This window comes from Helobdella robusta (genome assembly GCF_000326865.2).
Source record: "Helobdella robusta unplaced genomic scaffold HELROscaffold_10, whole genome shotgun sequence".
NCBI classification, from domain to species: Eukaryota; Metazoa; Annelida; class Clitellata; order Rhynchobdellida; family Glossiphoniidae; genus Helobdella; species Helobdella robusta.
The window spans coordinates 1,199,388-1,226,490 of NW_008703571.1; the positions used below are offsets into that span (position 1 = coordinate 1,199,388).

General features: G+C 32.9%; 2 protein-coding genes across 2 annotated transcripts; both read right to left on the minus strand.

Moving 5' to 3' along the window:
• On the minus strand, window positions 1–6,746 carry HELRODRAFT_108854 (hypothetical protein; the record flags this gene model as incomplete). Its single annotated transcript, XM_009011822.1, has 15 exons — window positions 1–1,431; window positions 1,582–1,801; window positions 1,957–2,157; window positions 2,681–2,792; window positions 2,910–3,570; window positions 3,723–3,825; window positions 4,020–4,131; window positions 4,297–4,407; window positions 4,634–4,764; window positions 4,886–5,009; window positions 5,224–5,436; window positions 5,680–5,756; window positions 5,897–5,996; window positions 6,114–6,281; window positions 6,552–6,746. 15 exons carry the CDS (start codon window positions 6,744–6,746, stop codon window positions 501–503), a joined length of 3,459 nt encoding a protein of 1,152 aa, XP_009010070.1. The 3' UTR covers window positions 1–500.
• Window positions 6,747–16,134: 9,388 nt separating this feature from the next.
• On the minus strand, window positions 16,135–26,952 carry HELRODRAFT_190013 (hypothetical protein; the record flags this gene model as incomplete). Its single annotated transcript, XM_009011823.1, has 8 exons — window positions 26,836–26,952; window positions 26,420–26,712; window positions 22,637–22,756; window positions 20,261–20,327; window positions 19,978–20,033; window positions 18,506–18,611; window positions 17,974–18,070; window positions 16,135–16,587 (listed from the first exon to the last, which is right to left on the minus strand). The coding sequence occupies exons 2-8, from the start codon at window positions 26,511–26,513 to the stop codon at window positions 16,135–16,137; spliced, it is 993 nt and encodes a 330-aa protein (XP_009010071.1). The 5' UTR covers window positions 26,514–26,712; window positions 26,836–26,952.
• Window positions 26,953–27,103: the final 151 nt, after the last annotated feature.

A 27,103-nucleotide genomic window follows, 5' to 3' on the forward strand; every position in this document is an offset into this window, starting at 1 on the left:
TCATTTATCATTCGATTTTCTTTCATCGCAATATAAAACCTTCTGAGATGTACGAATGAATCTAAAATGAATTTAAAATGCAGAAAGCAAGGAAAAAAAATGAAGTAAAACTGTTGTCGAGTTATCTCGTGAAACTGTTCGTGCTGCTGCTGTTGCTTACTATCCCATGACAATTATTATAAATGACATCATCACTGACATCAGCAGACATTAAAAACGTAGTGGCCGTCATCAACTTTAAGATCAGAATCGATGTTAATTGTGAAGCATTAATAAAACGCGCGAACTAATGTGCAAGCAGCACAGTTGGTTGATTGATTGATTGATTGATTGATTGATTGATTGATTGATTGATTGATTGATTGATTGATTGATTGATTGATTGATTGATTGATTGATAAGTTGAAATTCCGGATGTTAATTAGCATTAAATGAAGATCAGTTAGTATTTCGCGCGCACACACACACACACACACACACACACAACACACACTAAGTCATCAAGACTTAAATCCACTTTTAATATAAAAAACCCCGACGCCTTGGACCTTCTTAAAAGAGCAAACCCTCTTCAAAATCTCCTTAAAGATGGCCGACTGGGATGGATGGATTTTATTTTTAAAGTACTTCACCAGTTGCTCGGAACTCGCCTGATGTGTGCAGTCGCTGTACGTGCTTCTGTTTACAAATCTTTTTATCTCGGCGGCAAGTTCAAGGCCAAAGTGGCCTGGGTCCTCAGTGGCGCTGCTGCTGCTGCCGATTGCTGTGGCTGATTTGGACCGGTAAACATCTGAGAAACTGCTGTCGTTGGTTAAATTGTTGCTGGGATTGTTGCTAGCGAGATTTATGTTGTTATTGTTGTTATTATTATTATCATTGTTGTTGTTGTTGTCAGCGTCATCGTCTTCTGCATCGGCGCTTGCAGGACGTAGCGAAGTGTTCCTGGCATTCAGCAGAGAGAGTAGTTGGCTGGATGGCATCACATTCTTGTTCACCGTTTGACAGTTTATGATCTTCGTCGTCTTACTATTGTCATCATCATCACCACCACCACCATCATCATCACTACCATCGCCATATATTCCGCTGATCACGTGACGAATAGCGTCATCAAACAGTGCCGTTCCGTTAAATTTTCCATTGCGCAATAGGGATGATGACGACGATGATGATCTCGATGATGATGATGATCTCGATGATGGTGGTAAGGGGGAGGAAGTGGTTTTTGAGGATAACGACGATGACGTAGATGATAGAAATGCTGAAAATGAAGCTGTCGTCGATGTTGTTGCTGTTGATGATGATGATGACGAAGGTAGTGATGATGATGATGACACTGTTGATGATAACGAAGAAGATGTTTGTGGTGAAGACAGAAACGATGGGTTGACTGGCTTCGGTTTTGCCAACTTTTTATCTCCAAACCTCTTCCTACAGAATAACAATAATTATAATAATCACACAATCAAACAACCACGCGATATCGAAGCAGCAGCCACAGCAGCCATAACCACAGCAGCCACAACCACAGCAGCCAAAACCACAGCAGCCAAAACCACAGTAACCACAGCAGCCACAAACCTCCCAGGCGCGCCGACCTCACCACTTCTACCAGTCCATGTCGGACGATGGACGTCTAGACGCCCAGACGTCGCTGACGAGTGGCGTCGACAATTTTCCTGCGACCGCTTCAACATCATCACGGCCTCTTCGGCCACTTTAATGGCTTCAAGTTGCACGAGCACGTAGTCTGGGCGAGACTGGTTCATGATGCGGTCGTGTTGCATGACGCTGTGTACGTCTGTGTGTGTGTGTGTGTGTGTGTGTGTGTCTGTGTGTGTGTACGAGTGAGTGTGTGTGTCTGTGTGTGTACGTGTGTTTTTGTGTGTGTGAGTATGTGTGTAGATGTGATGTATAGTGATGATAATAGATAATAACATACACAAATGATGATACCTGATTTTTTGAACAACTTCGACAAAACGTAATCATCATCATCATCGTCGCAACGTTTACTAATTCTCTTTTCGTTATAATTTTTATTCTTATTATCACTCTTTCTAGTGACGTCATCGCCATCATCGGTCGTGTAGCGGGCTGGAATGATTTTGACCAAATTTTTAATTACATGGCCATCCATTGTGATGTCTTTTTCATCTGTGATGATGATGACGACGACGACGATGATGATGCTGATGATTGATTGTGATGAAGCTGATGTTGATGATGATAATGATGAGGATTATTGTGTTGATGAAGACGACGACGATGATGATGCTGATGATTGATTGTGATGAAGCTGATGTTGATGATGATAATGATGATGACGAATGACGATGATAATGATGAGGATTATTGTGTTGATGAAGACGACGACGAAGATGATAATGTTGATGATGATTGTGATGATGTTGATGATGATAATGATGATGACGAATGACGATGATAATGATGAGGATTATTGTGTTGATGACGACAACGATGATGGTGATGATGATAGTGATGATGTTGATGATGATTGCGACGACAATAATGATTATGATAATGGTGGTTTTGACGCTTTCATAAGATCATGATGATGATTAGATTAGATTAACCGTAATAAAAGTTAAAAAATGACCGTGATAAAAAATCACAATAATGACGAAAGAAATGGCTGTAATGAGAAAGAATAACAAACCAGCATGCTTTTTCTTCTTATGTCTAAGATGACTGCTGTGTTGATGGTGTTTTCTGTGACGAATCTTTTGTTGTTTGTCTTGTTCTTGTAGCTGCTGTAGTTGTGGTTGTTGCTGTGGTGGCTGTAGTAGTTGTAGTGGCTGCTGTAGTGGTTGTAGTGGCTGCTGTAGTGGTTGTAGGGGCTGTTGTGCTTGTGGTGGCTGTAGTGGTTGTAGTGGCTGTAGTGGTTGTTGTGGCTGCTGTAGTGGTTGTAGTGGCTGCTGTAGTGGTTGTAGTGGCTGCTGTTGCTGCTGTAGTGGTTGTTGCTGCTTACCAATCATAGCACTTAATCGCCTAGCCATCTCCATCATTTTATTTTTCTTTACGTCATCAACAGCAAGGGAGATGGTAGGCGATTTAAAACTATTGTCATCCTTGTCGCCATTATTTAAAACTTCGCTGTCATCGTTACGGTTGTCATCATTTTCTTCATCATTATCATCATCATCAAAGTTATCATCATCATCATCATCATCATCATTGTAGTTGGTTTTGTTGTAACTGGCATCATCATTTTTATCATATTTTTTCTGCGTATCACTTCTAGTTCGTCTTTTCCAGCCACCCACTCCCTTACCATCAATCTCTCCACTTTTAACCTTCCTCTCACTTTTCATCGTCATCTTCATCTTTTTCTTTTCTTTAAGTTCTTTTTTCTTTTTCATCTTCCTCTTCAGACTTTTCGCCCGAACGCTGGAACTAGTTCCGGCGAAGATGGCGCTTGTTTCCGTGCCGGCAGTTACGTCATCGTTGCCGAGTGTGAAAAGGTCATGGAGGTCATTGAACTTGAAAAATCTCTGCTGTCTGGGGTCGTCCAGGACACGATTAGTGAGGAACTGTTTGAAAATCTGTCTGTGTGTGAATGAAGACGTGCGAAATTTTTCAAGTAATCAGAAGTTAATCTGTCGGTAAAACAAACCGAAGCAGTTATTTTATCATAATCTGCGGTTTATTCTAGGTATTCCTAGACGATATACCAGAAAATACGCTTAATAAATAAATACCTGTGGTACATTTTCTCTTCAATGGTACCCATCGTGAGCAGACGATAGATGGTCACGTTACTCTTCTGACCAATCCTGTATGCCCTCTCTTTGGCCTGTGTGTCTGTGTGTGTGTTTGTGTGTGTGTGTGTGTGTGTGTGTGTGTGTGTGTGTGTGCGTGCGTGCGTGTAGATAGATGTTATTGTGTATATGTGTACTTTTGTGAACTTCAAAATTGATGAATCAAAAAATTACCAATAACCGAACGACATTATAAAAAAACTGACCAATCAGCAACATCGTTCTATAAAAACTGACCAGTGCTGGGGTTCCAATCTGGGTCAAATATGATGACCCTGTTAGCAGCAGCCAGGTTGAGGCCAAGCCCTCCAACGCGAGTGGTCAATAGGAACAGATATATCGATGGATCCTGGCAGATACAAATTTTTTTTATTACCATCCTATCTGTCGATAGCACAAATGAAAACATCGCAATCAACTGAATGAAGAAGAAACTTCAACAACGAAACGTAAACACAACAACAACAACACAAAAAACAACAAAACAGAAGATAAAAAACAACAAAAGACGAACCTCAGTGAACTTGGAAACGAGATTCTGCCTGGATTGAATAGTTGTGGAGCCATCCATACGTAAGTAGGTGTATCCCTCTTGCTTAATGAACTGCTCTATGATGTCCAACATCTAATCAAATGATAATATCGAGAATATGATGTGAAGTGATATATATTATTAAAAACGAAATAATATAACAATATACACGATAATAATTAATATATAACAACGACAGCCACACAGATACATGCACACGTACAGACAAACAAACACACACAAAGACAAACAAACACACACAGATATACACACAGACACAGACACACACACAGGCGGACAGACAAACACACAGACGAACTTGTCTTCCTTGACTGAATAGTAGAACCTTGTGTTGTTGTTTCTTCCAAAGAGGCAGAAGTGACTTTAGCACGACCATCTTACAACTATCCTTCCAGAAGCCATAACTACCAACCTTCTTAAAGCTAAAATCTGCAAATTCATCAGGGTTCAAGATCCATTCTGGCAATTATTTCATCATTTTTATAATATATAATTTATAAATTATCATCTAATCATTATTATAAATAAATAATATCATCGACTTAATCACCTTTTTTGTTGGAGTCATGGCCAAGTGCCTTATCGTCGTCGTCGTCGTCATCGTCACCTCCACCGCCGGTGCACAAGTCTGGATGGTTGCAAAGTTTTCTCAGTTTGATCAAACCGGGAAATATCTGGGAAGAATGTGGCGTTTCAATTTAATCACAAAAAAAATTTAAAAAAAATCATTTTTGCACTTATATCATATCACCCCGTGAATTATCCCAACTTAAAAGCAATCAATAAAGATGATTAAAAACAACAAAAAAATCCTGAAATAACCTACCAAATCAATAAAGATGATTAAAAACAGCAACAAAATCCTAAACCCCAAAATCCCAAACTGACCAAAGACTGCCCTTCAAGAATGGACCTGCAATCTTTTGACTTCAAATAATCCTCGTAAAGTTCCCTCTGAAGGTCGGTAAGCCTACAGAAGAGAACCTGCTCATTTTTCGACGGAAGTTCGATGTCACTGGCCACTTGTTGTTTCGTTCTTCTCAAAAGGTAGGGGGCTATGGTATCCTGCAGGGCTTTGGCGCATCTGTGGGCCGTTTCCACCTTTGGGGTTTTCGTAATTAATAAAATACCTTCAATTTTTTTGTTTTATTTTCATTTCGGTAACATAGGGACCAGCCACATCCTCTCTCATCACACATTAATGTCATCATCATCGTCGTCACCTTATCACCATCTCGTCATCATCATCACCTCGTTCGTCATCATCACACAATTATAATAGTGACAGGTGAATGTTGACTGGTTACTACATAACGTGGTGGCTAGTTGCCATTATTAACCTACCTGTATATCTGATGATGTGGCATACCCGCCTTGAACAATTGGAACATTGAAATGTGTCATGAAGTCGGGCAAAGTTCCTTGTGATTCCAACAAAACAAACCAATCAAGTGGTTAATCATTCAATCTATCTAGCAATCAAAACCATAAAACATAAACCAATAGACCAACAAATCAATCAATCAAATTATTCATCAATCAATCGATCAATTAAACTAACCTAACTTCCCAGGAAAGATAAAATCGAACAAGGACCACAATTCTTTAAGGTTGTTTTGTATCGGAGAGCCGGATAAGATGACTCGATGACATGTTCTGAACTGTAATGAGGACGATGAAGATGATGAAGATGATGAGGACGATGACGATGCTGATGACATTGAAAAAAACAATATAACAAACAAAAAACTAAATAAGAAAACTAATTTTCTCGTAACCTGTTTACAGACGAGGGTGATTTTGGCATCGGGGTTTCTGACCTTGTGCCCCTCATCAAGGACAACATAATGCCAGGGGTGTTTCAAGAAGGTGTCACAGTTTCGGAGAATGAAGTTGTAGCTGGAGACGACAATGGTCGAATGAAGAGGTGGCTGTTGTGGTTGCTGCTGGCGTCCGCGTTCTTGTGCTTGTGGTGTGTGACGTTTGAAGATCGAAGCCAGTAGTCTAGACTGTTGGTCGGTTGTTGTGTGTATTTGTGTGTGTGTGTGCGTGTGTGTGTGTGTGTGTATGTATGTGCGTGTGTGTGTGTGCATAACTCTCAATGTTATAATTACAATATGACCGCGTCATCATCATCATCATCGTCATCATCATAATCCTTACCATTGTCACACACTCACACACACTCACACGCACGCACACAACCACGAACTCACATGTTTCCGATCTTCGCGTTTGGAGAACGAGTGAACGAGCACACATCTGAAGTGAGGGGTCCACTTTAGCAATTCCTTAATCCACTGTTTCATCACAGTTGCAGGACTGACTATTAGGCAAGGTCCTAATCCCTCGTAGCTGATTGGTTGATTGGTTGAGCGGTCATTTGATTGGTTGATTGGTTGAGTTGTCATTTGATTGGTTGATAGAGTTGTAATTTAATTGATTGATTGGTAATTGGTTGGTTAGTTGACTGAGTTGTAATTTGATTGGTTGGTTGATTTACAACAAAAAACGATTAAAAATAAGCAAAGATACATAAAACAAAACCTAGGAATCATAGATCGATCGACGATTCGACTCCTCTGCAGAGCACTCAACCAGCCAATCAGCTGGATAGTCTTCCCTAGTCCCATCTCGTCCCCAACGATCCCACCAACTTGCTGAACGTGGAGCTCCCTTAACCACCGAACACCCAGTCTCTGGTAGCTATTGAAGATGATCATGAAGATGATGGTGATGAAGAAGAGGAAGAAGTAAACATGTTGACGGTGAAGAAGAAGAAGAAGAAGGAGGAGATAATGAAAAAGAAGGAGAAAATGATGATTGAATGAAGAATTTAAAATTATCACCCAGATAAATTTTCACAATCTTGAAATCGTTTAAAAATCCCAAACCCACAAATCCTTCATCCACACATTCATGTGTCATGCAGCCACTAACGCAAATAGCTTCTGCCAAAACTTGGAAGATATCCTGAAATCACATCCAACGTCTTTATCCCCATCGTCAGTAACGCCAACAACCACATCCAAATTTTTCCCTCTGTAAATGAATTGACGAAAAAATTTTCATTTCATTAAAAAAAAACTGAAAAACTTTAAAATTTCAAGATCTAGTTTCAATTAATTAAAATTACTAACCAATTATATTTAATTAGTTAATTTATTAGTTATAATTAATAGCTAATTATAGTTAACTTCAAAAAAAATTTACGCTGATAAGTACAAATATCTGATTTAATGAATATACCTGATTCTCTTATAAAACATTTCTTCAGACCAGTCTCCTTCAAAATCATCATCAATATCATCTTTATTATTATCATTATTATCATTATTATTATTAGTAGTAGTAATATCATTATTATTATTATTATTACTATTATTATCATTGTTGTTGTTGTCTTTGTTGTTGCAGTTGTCGTCATCATCATTCTTTTTCAGTTTTTTCCTTCCATTCGCCTTCCTCTTTCCAATCTTCTTATCTCTCTTTCTTTCCCTAGAAATTACATCTTAAAAGTGATGTAAAAGCAATGATGGTTAGAAGGCCTGATAAGAATGATGACAATGACCATGATGATGGAGATGATGATAATAAGACTGCCCTACTACTACTACTACTACTACTACTACTGCTGCTGCTGCTGCTTCTTCCACTACAACTATTAGTAATAGTAGCATTAGTATTGCCGCTTCTACAATGAAGCTGATGATGACGAAAATGATGACGACGATGATGAGAATGATGATGAAGATGATGACGAAGATGATGACGAGGATGATGATGAGGATGATGATGAGGTGACTACGAAGACGTCATTTACTCACATCCAAGATCATCATCAGTTTCCCAGTCTTCTTCTCCATCATCATAACTGTAGTCTTCGTCATCATCATCATTATTATTATTATTATTATCACCAAATGGTTTGCTTAAATCATCATCGTCATCCTCCTCATCATTTATAACACGAAAACTTTTACTTCTGCAATCTTTTTTATACTTTCTTGGTTTAATTTGGGACCTCTTAGCTGTATGACCATCATCATCACAACCACCATCATTACCATTATAATTATCATCATTATCATTATCACAATCATCATTGCGTCTTCTCTTCTCGTTGTTATTCAACAACAAACTTCCAGATGTTGCTGCCTTCGACGAGGAAGATGATGATGATGCCAATACTGGTGATGACGATGTATGATGATGGTGATGGTGGTGTTGTTGTTGATGATGATGATGGTGGCCCTGTTGTCCTGTGGATGAGAACAAGACAAAACAAATGAAAAACTCCTAGTGACAATTAGTTATAACAATCTTTGATTGATTGATTGAAACGGCCATTTCGATGAAAATAATATCATACACTCTAAAAAAAATTTTATAGTTGCAAAAAGTTAAAAAAAAACAAAGGGGAACTATTGGAAAAGATTTTATAAAACATACAAACATACAAATACAAATTTTTTAAAGCATACAAATTTTGTCAACAACAAACACACTATTCTGTCATACAATTAATTTTAAAAATTTAGAAAAAACACAACTCTAACTAAACAACTATCCCTGAAAAACAAACCAACCAACAAACAAACAGATGAACAGACAGACAACAAACAACAAAAACAACAACCATTACTTGTTTTAATATCCAGTAATTTCTGTGTCAAAAATTTTTTCCTGACATTTAAAGTATGCAGTTGGTGCTCCTAATTTGGGAAATAACATACAAAAATATACAAAAGTATACAAAATTTAAACAAAATTATACAAGAGTATGCAAAGGTATACAAAATTTAAACACAATTATACAAAATTATGCAATGTGCAAACATTAAACATAGTTGAAAACAAACACTAAATAATACAAAAGGTACATGTATGTATTTTTATTATATATGTATCTAGTATGTGCTGTGTGTGTATTTGAATATATACGTGTGCGTGCGTGCGTGTGTGTGCGTATGTGTGTTTAAATTTACAGGAATAATTTTTTATTCATTCTGATGAAATAAACCTTATTTTCAATTTGTTTCTTTAGCATCATGTGTTCATGTTTCAACTGTCTCGATGTGGTACTACTAGATGAAGTATTGGCTGCTGTAGTTGTTGTGATTGCTGTGGTCGTTGCCGTTGCTGTGGCCCTTGTGGTGGTTGAAAGTGTGTTAAGCACACATCTTAATCTAGCCAGCTCAACTTCACCTGATCTGATTTTAGCATTAGAAAATAATTAGTTATAATTGATGCACATCTTTTTAGAATAAATTGTAATGTGTATGTAACACACACACACACACACACACACACACACACACACACACACACACACACACACACACACACACACACACACACATACACACAAACACACACATATATTAACACATACACAGTTTAAACACTCAAACACATGTTTTACACATGCATACATAGTTAACATAACTTTGGTTTGCATGTACTAGTGAGTAAAAATGCATGTATGTAAATTATTATTGTTGTATTATTATTATAGATATATAATAATAATAATAATTATTATTATTAATATTTTTCCGACTTGATGTCTTCTTCAATGGCAGCCAAATCCTGATTAATAGAATCAAGCTCTCTCTGTTGGTCCTCAGCCAATATGGCTTCATTCACCTGAGATATAACACCTAGAGTTATAAATAAAACAATTTTTTGAATCAATTATTATCTATTCCATTCAATATTTATCAGAATGATTAATTAAAATTAATAATTAAAAAATAAATAAATGAAATAAAAATAAAATTTCCTTATTTTAAAAAAACTACCTTGTTCCAGGTCCTTCTGACTGTACACATGCACACCAACCAGCTCATTCAAATCATTATCTCCATCATCACCGTCGTCAAAGTCCCTTGTATTAGTAGTCCTATTATTACTTCTACCTACATCATCTTCACCATCACCAGTGACAGCATCATGGCCACAATTAGCAACATAACTATTAGACCTGCTGACATTTTTGGCAGATTTTATCTTTGATAGATCAACTTTGAATAAATTTTTGTACGATTTTGTAGATCTTTTGGCCTCCTTAGCACCTCCAGACATTTCGTCGAAGTCTCAGAATATTACGTAACATCAGGCAGTGGATCGGGCTATGTGACTTTCTTGGATTGTTGGCTTATTGGCTTACTTATGAAATTGCATGAGAGTGGGAGTTAACGAGCAAGCTAAAACAATGTAGTAATTCTATTTAATTTTATTAAATAATTTGATTTTATTACATAAAATTATGTATTATTAAATTATTTTTGTTAATTAGAATATAAAAATTGTTTTCTGTTCGATGAAATCGGTGGCTTACGGAAGCCATAGGTTAGCTTACTAGAATTGAGCTATAGTCACTTTTTTAACCCAATTCAATCATGTTAAACTTTTGTTTGCTCACAAAATAAACGGCATGAATTGATCAAAATTAAAACTCTAAAATCGCAATAAAAAGTTTCTGATGTACGAAGAATCAAAAGTTCTGTTGGTATTTTCCCGTGAATTATCTCACATCTCATGACAACTCGTAATGGATAATTAATTACCATCAAAGAAACATCAAAAAACTTGAAAGTTCTTCCAAATTGCTATACTTGCCCTCAGCTAATTTCTAATTGCCTTTTAAGGATAGCGGCCCGGGACAAATCTTTCCGTACTGCGAATCAATTAAAATGTCACATCTCGAAAAATATTTGTTCGACGAGTTAGCTCATTCAGTAAAAGTGACATATCTTGCGTTGTTATTGCGTGACGACCTAGTTCGATTACAGTTCGTCCTAAATAGAAAAACTAGCATACGCTATGTGTTTATTATGTGACGTAGTTTACACATACATAGGTACAAAAATGTAGTATGGATGTGTGGTGTGTACGTGTCACGTGGTGTGGTTTGGACGTTGCAGCTTTTTTGGTACGAGGATTCAGTTATAATTAGAGAATCACATGTTATAAGCAGTTCTGTGTATGTTAGAGCTGCATTACGAAGAACAAAAAACTTCATTTGGCTTATAATTGGATTTGAATACTGGATATAGCTGGGTTTTTTACTTGAAATTCGAAATAAATCTAAATTAATCACGTATTCCACGGACATTTAACAAGAAAATAGAAAACCCTTTTTTTTAATAAGTTTTTAACACCGAAACAAAACTAATTTGTTAACCTCCAATCCTTTAACAACTCTTTTTCTAATTTTAAAAATATATATAATGAATGACATTGTTATCTTTACCGTGAAATAAACAATCTAAATTTCCAGCCAAAATATAACCCCAATACATTATCGAGGGCGCCTTGATGGCTAAATGGTTAAAGATGCCAAGCCATTTTTTGCAGTGACTGGATACGAAGGCAAAAAGATCCCCACATATTAAATGTATGCTGTGTGCGTGCGTGTGTGGCGTGTGAGTGTGTGGTTGGCTTAGACTGTTACAGAAAAATGAATGAAACTTTTCAATTTTTTTCCAATTGTTTATTTTTAAAAACGTAAAAACATTATCATAATAAATTAATAATTTTACAAAATAATCTGTTATACAAATTTATATATATATTATATAAATATATATCCGTATATATATATAATGGTAAAATATGTTATAAATATGTTATTACGTTAATATTTATTTATATTCGTAGACGTATTTATTATTTTTTCAGTGATTTAAATTATTGATTTCTGTGAAATTTTTTCGAATAGATAGATTTTATTTTGTCGTTAACTTAAATATAATTAGCGTAATAATATGCATGTAATATTAATGTTAAATGATAACAACAATATTTCTTTCTATTAATCAATAATATTATTATTGTTATTATTTATATTATTGTAATATAATGATGTAATGTAATATAAACAGTACACGAATCAATAATGATAAATGAACATTTCTTAGGCGCAAAACTATTTCATTAAATGAGCTATCTCTAATTAATTAAAAATAAACTAATTAAATTAAAACAACTAATTATGCTAAATCATCCTCATCGTCGTCATCATCACAGATGTTCACATGCTGCAGATAACACACGCACACACAGACACACACACACAGATACACACACAGGCAGACTTAAATTCATATGCTTACTGAAGAGCGGTGAAACCGAATTGAAAATAACGCTGGCAATTGTTTGGCTGTGATGAGTGTGATGCGAGTTTATTTTTGCGGAAACGTGTATGTCTGCGTGTGCGTATGTGTGCATGCTTACGTGTGTGTGGTGTGTGTGTGTGTTCACATTTCTGTGTATTGTACATGTATCTGTTTGTGTTTGTTTGCGTAATTTTATCATTAATTTAAAAGTTAAAATGGTTATTGTATGTATGTATTAAGTTAAGGCGTCGGTTTAAAAGTTAATATATTTACGCATATATATGTGTGTTGTGTGTACGAGCATTTGCATACAAGCAGGGCACTTGCTTAGGCATGGCTGTTTATTAGACACGTTTACATATCAGTGGACGTACACACACACTGACATGTACACACACATACCTATATATATATATATATATATATATATATATATGGGTGTGTGTGGTGTGAATATATGATATAATATATAAATACATATATACACATTAATATTAATAAATGGCATACGTAGTATAGATTTATATATACATTAAAAACTAATTTAATTAGTCAACGAAGTTTATTTTTATTTATATAAATAATAAAATAAAATAATGGACGAATAAATAAAATTAATTGTTCAAGTCTAAGCTTATATCGATATGGAAAAGTAAGTAACTCTATGTACAGTACAGTGTAGGCTATTGTGTGTGTTGTGTGTTTGTTGTTTGTGTGTTTATGTATATATGTGTGTATTTTTGTGTGTGTATATATATATATTTATATATGTATTGATAAAAATCACAGCACGTTCCGCGTTTTTTAGCTCCCTGTTCAATCCTTTTTCAAGTTTCTTGAGTTCATAGCCAAATTTTTTTTTATTTTAAGCATGATGGGACAAGAAAAGTTTTTTCCGTATTCCGATGCCATCTTCGGCGTTCGAATTGATACGTTGTGTATGTGGCCAAATGCTCAAGTATAACATATATACTGTGTTTCTACAACGTTAATTCTTTGTTTGTTCACCGTGAATATTTAACAGTCATTTAATTAGTTATTACGGTCTTCGTGTGATTCATCATAATGCCAGTTTGTACGTGCATCGTGAGTCTTCTCGACAGCTTGGTCGTCGTCATACTAATATATTCAGAATTGTGGCTCCCACACTTACCAATATTGCTGTTGAACATGATGAAAAAATCATGAAAAGATAATCATAAAAATAACGTTCAAGCAACAAACGAAAACAACTTCAACAACTACAGTCTCTCATCAAAAATCTAATTCGCCTCAACTACCTGCATCATATCCTCCCGTCACTCAATCATTCAACACACTCGATTTAAGACTGTCGAAGAAAGTTGAAAACAACAACAACCACGTACGTCACCCATCCTCTACTACCGCCAATCAAAACTACTACACACAACCTTCGTCAACGCAAGCGTAACTATCAAGTCGTCACTCAGTCAACATATCAGGAAAAGACCTTCCTCACAAGACACCTTAAACATATAAGCTCTCAATAAAACTCTATCATTTACTAGATTCAGTTTTCTTTTTTCTTATTGGTCACCTCACTAACTCACTAAAACGTTAACTAGTCCATTAATAAATTACTTTATTTATTTACCTTTTTAAACCATTACTCTATTTTATTTTCTACACCTTTCATGCTTAAACATTTTCTTTTTTCATAACCATTTCATACTATTACCTTGCATGCTGTAACAGTTTCTGCGTCCGTCAGATTCTAATTTTTTAAAGAATAATAATAGACAGCGTTAGTATTTAACTAGGAACATACTACGCAAACCAAAAGACTGGGACAACCGCACTAGTAAGCCATATTCGATAATGGATCATAGCCATCTAATATACTCGTTCAAATGTATTATTGGTAAATGTGCCTAAATGTTCTATCATGCTTGAAATATCAATAAATAAAAAGTTTGCCTTCAAACTCAAGAAACTTGAAAATGATTTACGATCAGCGGAACATGCTGTGATTTTCATCAATAATTGCATTTCTGACAATCTCAATCTTATATATATATACATATACATATATATATATATATATATATATATATATATATATATATATATATATATATATGCGTGTGTGTGTGTGTGTGATGTGTGATGTGTGTGTGTGTAGTATTTTTTCTATAATTCTAAAACTGTTAAGAACATAAATATAAAAAATATCATGGTCGAATAAAAATGTAACAACAATCATTATGAAACCATTTAGTTCATTCGTTCGTTCGTTCGTTTGTTCGTTCATTCTATCATTCAATTCATTCATTTGTTCACTCTTCTATCCGTTCATACATTCTTCCATTATTCATTCATTCAGTTATTCGTTCATTCATTCATTTCTTCATTAGTTATTTATCACCTATAATTTCACTATTTTAACAGCCCATTTACTCATTCATTCTTTTGTAAATCATTCCTTCCTTCATTCATTTATTCCTTTCTTCATTCATTCCTTTATTCGTTCATTTATTCATTCAATAACTGATTGACCGATCACAATCATCATCATCATCATCATCATCATCATCATCATCATCATCATCATGTTCACCATCATCAACATGTCCACCATCATTATAATCTTCATCATCATCATAATGAAAAAAAATCAACGATCGTCAACAATTTCACATACATACCAACATGAATATTTCAACTTTTTAAACATTTAATTTAAAATATTTACGATGATAAAACCGTATAAAATTTTTCTCGAAATATTAAAAATATTAAATAAATAAAATTAGGTAATCCTTTGGATAAAAATTATTATAATGGTATTAAAAACTAATTACAAAATTGGTAATTAAAAAACAGTAGTAGTAGTAGTAGCAGCAGCAGCAGTAGTAGTAATAGCAGCAGCAGCAGTAGTAGTAATAGTAGTAGTAGTAGTAGTAGTAGTAGTAGTAGTAGTAGTAGTAGTAGTAGTAGTAGTAGTAGTAGTAGTAGTAGTACTAGTAGCAGTAGTAGTGGTCATAGTAGTAGTAGTAATAGTGTTGGTCGTGATAGTAAGTAGAAGTATTTTCTGTATCAGTGGTAGACTGAGTTTGAAAAAATGGAAAACATGAATATTACTATTATTCACCAATTTTTGCCAAAATTTTCACTTCAACTTTAATTTCACTTTCTATCGTTAATTCATCTTCTAATACAATTACTACAGCTATTACTAACACTATCACAAATACTATTACTACTACTATACTATGCCGTTACTGCAGCTACTTCTCTATTTCTAATACTACAATACTAGTATACCCACGCCCAAACATAGGCATCAGCTATGAATATGATTACTACCATTAAATTACCTGTTAGTAGTAAAACTACCCGACCTATTACTTTTACAGCCTGTGCTTCTATCGCTAGTACTACTTCTCTACTGCTATTACTTCTTTTACTACCACAAATATTATTACCGTTATATTTTTCCCATATGTTCAAGTCACAAGCAGGATTAAACTAAATGTTTTCCATACGCAACAGAAAATATTTTCTCTCCGTACTCGCCGAATGCTTTTCCAGTTTAAATACCATTAAAATACACCAACAGGCGATGCAAATACGCAATACCAGATATCAATACCATCTTCAGCCTACCCCGACACGCCGGTAAATCAACGAAATGCTAATTATCAACAGCTTCGATTTAAAGTGTCGTCTCCTTATAAGCAACCGGAGCGACATGTAGCGACGTCAAGCCGGAAGTGTAGTGCAAAGAGCCGGCACCTGAGGTCGGTCGTGAGGATGCATTTGAAGCCCGGTCTGTTGCGTCGTCGGTAATGATCACACCGCTCCTCCTCGTTCCAGAACCATCTGATATTGTGAAAAGTTGAGTTGGCGAGGCGCTAGTTTTGTGGCTAGCAGAAGTGGTTGTTGATTTTGTTGGTTTGGATTTTTTATTATCATTATTATTATTATTATTATTTTTATTATTATTATTATGGTTGTTGCTGTTGTTATTGTCATAAATGTTTGATTTTGTAGGTTGTGCAGTTGTAGTTTTTGTTGTAGGTATGTAATCGTCTGGAATGAAACCTTGGTTGACGATGCTTCTCTCGTACGGGGAGCCATAGTTTGTCATGCCTCTTGATATTGCATACTGCAAGTTCCGTGGTTTGAAATTTAAATAAATTCTATTATTAGAAGCATTATTTTATGTTTTTCAAATGTCAGACGCACCACACAAATGCTCACTATATATATATATATAATATGTTAATATTAATAAACTCGCGCCAGTTAGTTCTAAAAATAAAACACTTCACTAAGCAAAGAATAGACAATTATGCAAACACTTTCAAATTTAAATATGTACAAAATTCGTGTGTCTATGTAAACAAATTCAACTTTATCTATGTAAACAATTACGTCATAAAAACACTTATATTTATCTACGCAAACACTTTTGTTGATTTCAAATGTTGGATTATTCATCCGTCCATTTATTTGATATCTATTTTTCTAGCGCAGACTTACTCAATAATTCTTTTTTATAAGCTAAAAATTCGATATTTATAAGAAAGCATAAAGACACTTGCAATTTTTTCAAAATTTGTCAATTTTAAAATTGATAAAAAATTAAATACTGTAATTGTAATAATATTTAATGCTATTTCTGTTAGTTTAACTTTAATACCATAACGTTAAATTAAATTAAACTTCATTCACAAACTTGAAAAAGAAAAATTCATTAATGTCATGAACAACATAAATAAAAGCTAATGTCTACAACCCGTTAGGAAATAAATTAATTAAATAAAAAATTCTCATGAACACATCAAATTGCAATACTTTGACTGAATAAGCAAAAGTGGGAAATGTGATAATTGTTTGATATTAGTAATAACATTAACAAGACGATGACAATAATAGCGATAACAATAATAATAATAAATAATAATAATAAATAAATAATAATAATAAATAATGATAAAAACTCTGGAAGCATCCATATAACTTGTCTCATACAAACACTGTGACGGCTAATAATAGCATGGGATCATCCCTCAGCTGAGTTTGGAAATAAAATGAAAAATAATTTTCTTTCAAGACTCAAGCATGTTTTCAAGCGCCTTATTAATGAAACAAATTTAGGCTGATGTCTTGTTAGCATTTATTTTGGATAAAATTCCATATTTCATACCTCCTATGCCTCGTTTAAGTTATTTTACAAGTAGGTATGCCAAATGTAAGGTAATTGAAGGTATGCCAAGCCCTTAAAAGAGGATTACCCAAAATCGTTTACAACATTTTCAATTAAAAAATAATACATAAGCAAGTTAACGTTACAAGATGTTTCTAGCAAAGTAATTTAAAAATTTCTTCGTAACTTCTAGAAATTATATCTTCGGCAGAAATAATTATACCCAACACTTCTTATATATATACATATTAAAGAAACATATTTCAAAAACTTTTCATCAAAAATAATTTATATAGTGCTTCAAATCCTATAGTAGAATATAATTTTATGAAGGTTGCTAACATTGGATGACGGTGCGGGTTTCTTGAGAGGCGGAAACTCTTGATGTGATGGTTCAAGGGCGTAGTCCAGTTGCGGCCTGCTATCCTTCCTCATTTTCCTGTATAAATTTACGTCAAACGTTTTGCTGTTTTAATTTTCAAATGACATTACTTTACTTTTTGTAATAAATGATAACGTCTGTGACATCATAGCTCGAAGGGTTAGCTCAGACAGTAGAAGTGTCACGTCTCGCTTCGCTATTTCGAGACGACCTGCTTGTCTCGAATGTTGTCTTACCAAAACTTTTTTTTAAATTTTATTCCACAAAAAAAGTCAGGAGATAAAATTAAGTAAGTCCACTTGTGCAGGCCACCCTTAACTAAATGATGTCTCGTGATCACTTAACTGTTGAAAAAATAATACATACCAACGCAGTTACACAACATATAAACTGATATTATAATGAGACTGTATTGCTAATTGTTATTACTATTACACACATAATAGAGGAATCATTTTATAAGTATATAATAATAATAATAATTGAGCATACTTTACGATGAGGAAGATGATTGTGGATGTAAGGATTAAGAGGACGATGACACCAGCAACGATCCCAACAATAACTGGGGCGTCTAGTGCTCCTGCCATTGACGAACCTGTGTGTGATTGTTTGGTTGGTCGGTTGGTTGGTTCGTTGGTTGGTTGGTCGGTCGATTGGTGGATGGTTTGAGTAGTTAGTTGATTTTTAACTTTTAAGGATATAGTGGATTATTCGTAAAACAATTTTAGTTCCTGAACATTATTATTTCACTTTTACGAAATTTTTAGTTCAAATTTTATTTTTTTAAAACTGTTTGTAAGGTGGCCATGCTAGATAAGTTACCTGATAACTTGATCATGGTCATCCTGTCTTATTTTCTTATTTTTGAAGCAAATCAAATATATCGTATTGTATCGTAACAGTTGATTAGTCAATAGGTTGATTTAAAAACGAAAAAAAGTGATTCCTATCCACATATAACGATACTATACCGAAACGATCGATAACGATACTATATGGGCGACGTGATGGCTCAACGGTTAAAGACACCTGGTCTTGCTATTGCTATGACTGGGTTCGAATACAAAGAGATCCCCGCCTAACATACGCAATGTGTATGACGCTTGGTTTGTTGTTATTATTACTATTGTTATTATTATTATTTTCACTATTATTAATGCTTTTGTTATTATTTTAATGCTATTTTTATTATTATTTTACAGCTGCCTTAACGTTGCAAACAGTATTAGTAGTAGTAGTAGTAGTAGTAGTAGTAGTAGTAGTAGTAGTAGTAGCAACTGCAGTAGTAGTATTGTCAGTAAAAGTAGTAGTAGTAGAAGCAGTAGGTAGAGTAGTAGTTAGCCGTTATAGTAGTAATAAATTTTCTTGCGAAATTTGTTAAAGTAGAATATAGTAGTATGAAGTAGTATGAAGTAGTATGAAGTAGTATGAAGTAGCATGAAGTAGTAGCATGAATAAAGTTGAAATATTTGGAAAATTCCAAGCATACTTGTACTGTTCGGTTCGCCATTTTTTTAGTGTTACCTGATTAAATGAAACTTCTTTCATTCTCTCAAGTTCAAATTATGGATATAATTATGATAGATATTATTTCTAATAATAGTTATTATTGTTATTGTCAGCATTATTAAATATATCCTTTGATGCTGATTGGCTTTAAAGATAGTAGTAACGGTAAAATACTCGTCTAGAAGTTATTAATACCATAACTGGAGTTAGCACAATTTGCTGATAAACTAATTTATTTAAGTTTTATAGCAATGAAGTTATTTTGAAATGACTTGAAAACTGTTGTCATGAGTCAACTTAAACTAGTAAAACAACAAGAGAATAATAACAACGATGATAACAACAACATAAAAACACACAATGGCAACGACGAGAAATAGAAAATGGAAGGAGAAATACAACAACCACGAAGGCGAAAAACAAGGAACAAATAGACAATGGCTGTTACTAACGAAATAAAGGTGAACTCTGTAATTCGCATCGTACCCCTTCGTATCCAGACAGGCATCTAAATAATTTGTATGAGTGTGTTCATGTTTGTGTGTGTGTATGTTAGTGCGTGTATTTGTGTTTGTGGGTTCGTGTGTATGTCTGTGTGTGTGTGTGTGTGTGTGTGTACGTGTGTGCTAACGTGAATAGCGCGACATACACACACATACGTACGTACGTACGCAGAAACAAACAAACGAACATACACATACACATACATATGCATGCATACACACACTAACTAACTGGCAATATAGAGTTCTACCTCCATTGCTGGTTAGAGACACCTTGCACGTTGCTCCGTTCAAACACTCTTGAATTTAAAAAATGTAATAATATTATTAATAATAATTATGACAATTAAATTATCATAATTTTTTATGTAATATAATTATGCACACACGCACACACACACACACACACAGACACACACAATTGACCATGACTAACGGACAATGAAAAAAAATTTTTTAAACATATTCGTTAGAAAATGTAATCATATTAATTTTTATTACCATTATTTGAGAGTAATAATAATAATTTTTGTCATAAATAATAATAATTATTATTTTACTATTATTATTAATTATTTTCTTATACAAGCATACATTCAAGCATACATGCGTATGTGCCATGAAGTTTTGATTTGCTATGCCGAAGAATGTGTTAAACATGGGTATCCTAATCGGTGCAATTAAGTGTTGTTTAATTGAAGTATAAACCATCCACACCCGCGTTATAATTATTTAAATAACCGATTTTTGGGTGGTAATATTTACAAATAATAATTTAAATATTAATAAAAATAATAATCCGCCAATCAAATAATTATTATTATTATAGATCATAATTTTTGCTACTCTATTTATATTGAGAGTCAAAAGTTTATTAAATTAAATTCAATGGATTTGTAAACAGCTTCTCACATTTAATCCAATCAGCTGACTCTAAATATTAGTATTAGTATTATCTTTCAGCAAATTAACCAAATAATTAGTGGTTGGAGGAAGGAACTGCCTTATTAATTTAATTTTAATTGATTTAATTCTAATTAATTAAAAATTAGCCTTTGTTAGGCTCGTCACAAGTAGTGAAAATAATTTTAAAAAATACTGCCACTACTACTTCTACAGCTACTTATAAAAATAATAATAATAAATATCGGCAGTATGAATGAATGAGTGAATGAATTAGTGAACGAATGAATGAATGAATGAATGAATGAATGAATGAATGAATGAATGAATGAATGAATGAATGAATGAATGAATGAATGAATGAATGAAAAATGTTAGAAACAGTTGTTTTGTTCAACTAATTACGGTTTGACTGACTTAGACTTAGCTATTGTATGGCTAGACTATTATAAAACTCAATTTATTTATAGATTGGTGAGTAAAATTGTGAATGAATGAACGAACAAACGAACGAACGAACGAACAAACAAAAGAATTAATAAACGAATGAATGAATAAACGAATGAATTCATTTACATGCATTACATTTAAAACAGCTTATAAAATTATGTTAATTAATAATAACATGGCTATTGAAAATATAATGACTACGCGACGAATGTAGATCATCAATAGTGGACGATTGAATTAAGTACTACTACTACTACTACTACTACTAATAATAATAATAATAATAATACTACACTACTACTACTACTACAACTGTTACTACACAACTACTACTACCAATACTATTACTACTACTTTTACTACTACCACTACTACTACCACTACTACTACTACAACTACTACTACTACTACAACAACAACTACTACTACTACTACTACAACTACTACCAATACTATTACTACTACTATTACTACTACTACTACTACAACTACTAATACTACAACTATTACTACCAATACTATTACTACTACTATTACTACTACCACTACTACTACTACTACTACTACTACTACTACTACTACTACCACTACTACTACTACTACTACTACTACCAACAAGAGTAAGAAAAATAATAATAATGGAAGCTAATAACGTTATAATTTATACGAAGTTGATTTAAATAACATAATGTAACAAAAAAAACACACAGAGGCAAACGTTTAGTCGATAAAGATCAAATAATAATAATAATAATAATAATAATAATAACAATAATAATAATAATAATAATAAATACAAACAATAATAATAATAATAAAATACTAAAAAATTAAAACAGTAATTTAACGTAAGCAATCCCCTATCGTCGAAAAAAAGTTTAAAAATCGATTAAACAAATAACACAGAAATAGAAACAATATGGTAGTAAAACGCACACGCACACACCACATGCACACACCATGTAAAAGGATATTCGACCATACGCACACACAACACGCACACACCACACGCATACACACACACACACACGCATACACGCACATTCTCATCTCATTTCAGTTGCCACCAGAATTTTTCAGAAAGAAACATAATCAAATAACTGAAAAAAAAATACTAAGATTGAAAGAAAGCAACTACATACACGCGAAAGTAAGCAACTACACACACGTACACACACACATACACACACACGTACACACACACACGCACGTACACACACACGCGCGCGCTCATGCACACACAGACGTGACCTACTTTGTATATTCTTTTCTTGCTCCGTGCAAAGAGTCTCGCCTCTGGAAGTGGTGGTCGCTGGAAGAAACGGAGACATTGTAGTTGTTGGAGTACTATCCGGTTTTGAAAGGCAGGCTAGTGCTGTTTAAAGTGAAATTATTTCGGTGTTATTTTAGGTTTTCATCTTTCATTAGGCTAGGTTTTTTGTAAGTATATTTGTTTGTATGTATATTTGTTTGTATGCATATTTGTTTGTATGTATATTTGTTTTGCATGTAAATTTGTTTGTATGTATATTTGTTTGTATATATATTTGTTTGTATATATATTTGTTTGTATGTTTGCTTGATTCTTTGTGTGTTTGTTTGTTTGTTTCTAATGATAGTGATTGATATTAAAAAATCGACAAAATTCCAATATGCACCGTATAAGTAACGATGTATTTCATCATGGTGATAATAAATATATTAGAGAGAGAAAGAGAGAGAAAGAAAAGGAGAAAGAAAGAGAGAAGAGAGAGAGAGAGAGAGAGAGAGAGAGAGTGGGGGAGAAATAATATCGACGATGATAGTTAAGTTAATTAAATTTTACCATATAAAAACATAGCATACATATGTACATACCTTTATTTATAATTATTTAGTAGTCAGCAATCAAATTTATTTGAGGCAAATTAATTATATATAGAAACCTAATTAAGACTAATATAATCAATTAATTAAGTTTAATTATTGAACCAGTTACAGCAACCAATCAATACACGAATTAACAAATTAAACGTTAAATAATATTTTTATAGATTTTCCTTCTACATCAAAAATGATATTTAATTAAACTAAATATCTTAAATTATTTTTAACAAATTATTATTAATATTAATATTATTTTAAATATTATAGTTATCAATAAATTGAACACTTTCTAAGATCACTAATAAAAAACTTAAAATGGCTATGCGTGTCTAGCTTAACAACGATATTTATACTATGCATATATATATAATGATTATTCATATATATATATATATATAAATATATATATATATAAATTAAATTAAAATATATTTATATATATATATATATATATATATATATGAATATATGTGTGTATATACATTTGTGTGTGTGCGAATGCATGTGTGTATGTATGTTTGTGTCTGCGTGTATACACTTACCTGTATCAAATACACCTATAATTCTACATTATATGTATATGTATATGTGTAATATATATATATGTATGTATATATATATATATTATACATTCATGCTTATATATCTACATATATGCTTATCTTTGAGGTATTTAGACATCTTTGTTATCTTATGTTTGAGTTTATTACTGTAAATATTGTTGATGTTTTTTTTATTGCTGCTATTATTATTATTGTTATTATTATTATTATTAATATTATTATTATTATTATTATTATTATTATTATTATTACTGACACTTATAAACAGAGAGGTCGCAAGAGCTCACGATCTCAATATATTAATAATGAATGAATGAGTGAGTGAATGAGTGTGAGTGAATGAATGAGTGAATGAATGAGTGAGTGAATGAATGAATGAGTGAGTGAGTGAATGAATGAATGAATGAATGAATGAATGAATGAATGAATGAATGAATGAATGAATGAATGAATGAATGAATGAATGAATGAATGAATGAATGAATGAATGAATGAATGACTATGTGAATGAATGAATAAAGCAAAGACCTTTGAGTTCTTTTCATGAATAACAACGAAATCGTTCAAATAATTGAGAGAAATAAAATGAAATCAACAAGGAAATTAAATCAAGCAATAATAATAAATAACTTTATCGACGATTCACAAATAAAACAACGACGAACAACAGCTCAACGAACCGATAGAAACCAACGAACAAAGAAAGAACAATCAAGTGATAAAAAATATGAACTTATGAGCGAACGAATAGATGAACGATCAAAGAGCTGAACAAACAAATAATAAATGACTATAAAACGAACTGATGTTAATTAATGAACGTGTTAACAAACAGATGGGCTAACAAACAAACAAACAAACAAACGAACGAACGAACGAACGAACAAACGAACGAATGAACAACAAACAAACGGATATAATTAATAGATGAATAAGTGACACTGCAATGAACGTCGTCTGAATATTCAGGGAATTTGAGAACGTGGAACCATAGGCTAGAAAGAAGGATATGTTCGTAAATGGAGCTTAAATTATTTATTGATTGGCAGATAGTTCATGCGATCATGTGTGTGTGCGTGTGTGTGCGTGTGTATGTGTGTGTGGTAATATTTTATATGTGCGTAATGTTATACGTGTTTTTCTGTAAATATAAATATGCATTATATATAAGCGTATGCGTGTGTGTATGTCTGTGTATGTCTGTGTGTGTGTGTGTGTGTATGTCTGTGTGTGTGTATGTCTGTGTGTGTGTGTAGTGAATGAGTTTTTGTGTGTGTACGATGCATTGGTCTAATTAATTTGATGATAATTCATCGCATCCGCATTATTATTACGATTGCGAAGTTATTAGGGTTAATGTTTAAACTTTTTTTTAATGTTATTAATGCAACGTTAATGTCATTCGTTCCTTTCATTAATGTTATAGCTGATGTCAGAAGATTCATATCTTGGTCGAAATCTTGTGATAAGTGATACGTGTCTAATGATAAGAATTATTGATAAAGCGGTCTTATTGCTAATGTTATTGATGTCATTGTTATAGTTACTGTTAGGTTGTACGTTGTTGCTAAATGTTTTCTATATTAATGTTTTGATATTTTTATTGTTAATGTTATTATTAATTTCTCGTTTCTATATTAATGTTTTGATATTTTTATTGTTAATATTATTGTTAATGTCATTATAATTCAAGTCAACTTTAACGTTAATGTATATAATCACGACATTGCTGACGTTCATCTAATTATCATTATTGCTATCGTGCTCTTGTCGTCATCGTTAATGTCATTAATGTTAATGTCAACTTCATAAGTAATGTAATCACGTAACGATGACGTCATACTCTACAACATTAATCGTATCTTACCGTCATGTCATGTTATTCATTGATGTCAGCTGTTTAGCAGTATGAGTCATTGAATTATTGTTATGCTAAGTATGTTATATTATTATTTATTATTTATTATTATATATTATTATTATACATTGTGTTTATATTTTTATTATTATTAATATTTTCATCATCATCATCATCATCACCACCACCACCATCATCATTATCATCATCATCATCGGTCATCATGTCACAACCATTATGTAATTTTTCATCATTATCCTTAATTTTTTTGTTATTTTCGTTGGTGTTGTTACCACTTGACGACAGGATGGCTCAGTGGTAGAGCGCTTGTGATTGGGTTTGATTGTATAGTGATCCGCCACATGTCGCGCGCGTTTGCAAAGCGTCTTCTAGTGCGTGCTTGCGGAAAGTTGACATAAAACGCCATCTACGCGCTATATAAATGATTTTTATTGTCATTATTATTATTCTCATATTATCATCATCATCATCATTATTACTTTTATTATTATTATTATTGTTATTATTATTATTATTATTATTAGTAGTAGTAGTAGTAGTAGTAGTAGTAGTAGTAGTAGTAGTAGTGGTGGTAGTGGTAGTAGTAGTAGTAGTGGTAGTAGTAGTAGTAGTAGTAGTAGTAGTAGTAGTAGTAGTAGTAGTAGTAGTAGTAGTAGTAGCAGTGGTGGTATTATCATAAGAATAAATTTAGTTAAAATTAATGAAAAAATGAATCAAAGTAGTAACTAACTGATGGTGGGGTGGTGGTAGTAGAAGCTAGGCATCAGTAGCAGCAGCAGCAGCAGCAGTAGCGAGTAGAATGAAATCTTCCATATAATAGCCATCGTTAGGTTTATTTTATTACAAATTTATTTTAAAAAAATTATTCGTATGTGTTTTTAAAAAATTCTATTTTTTAGTTGTTATTCTTCTCCTAAATTTCCAATAGAAAAAGTTTACATTTTTTTTTAAATAAATAAAAAATTAAGACTATTAAAAGTTAATCTTCTCTCTTTCTTCTCTTCTTGAAGTCTTCAAAACGCTCTTCAAATGAAATTAAAATACTAATGAAGATCCGAATTCAATTCACACGTACACACGCACGCACACGCATACACACACACACACACGCACAACAGCACACAGGTGTATAACAGTGTATGTTACCTGTAGTGTATTTTTATTATCATTATCATATTAGATACAGATGGATGGAGACTATAAACGTTATTATCGTAAATTTATAAAGCGCTTAAATTTAAATGAAACAAAAATCTCAGTAAAATAATAAAATTAATGAATGGTTTAATCATTTCTAATAAATATATATTATTTATAACGAAAATAAATGTTTTTTCAAATTCTTTTTAAAGTCATCAAACTTCAACCCAGGCGAAGTATATATAAGTACGTGTTAACGACACACACTCGAACA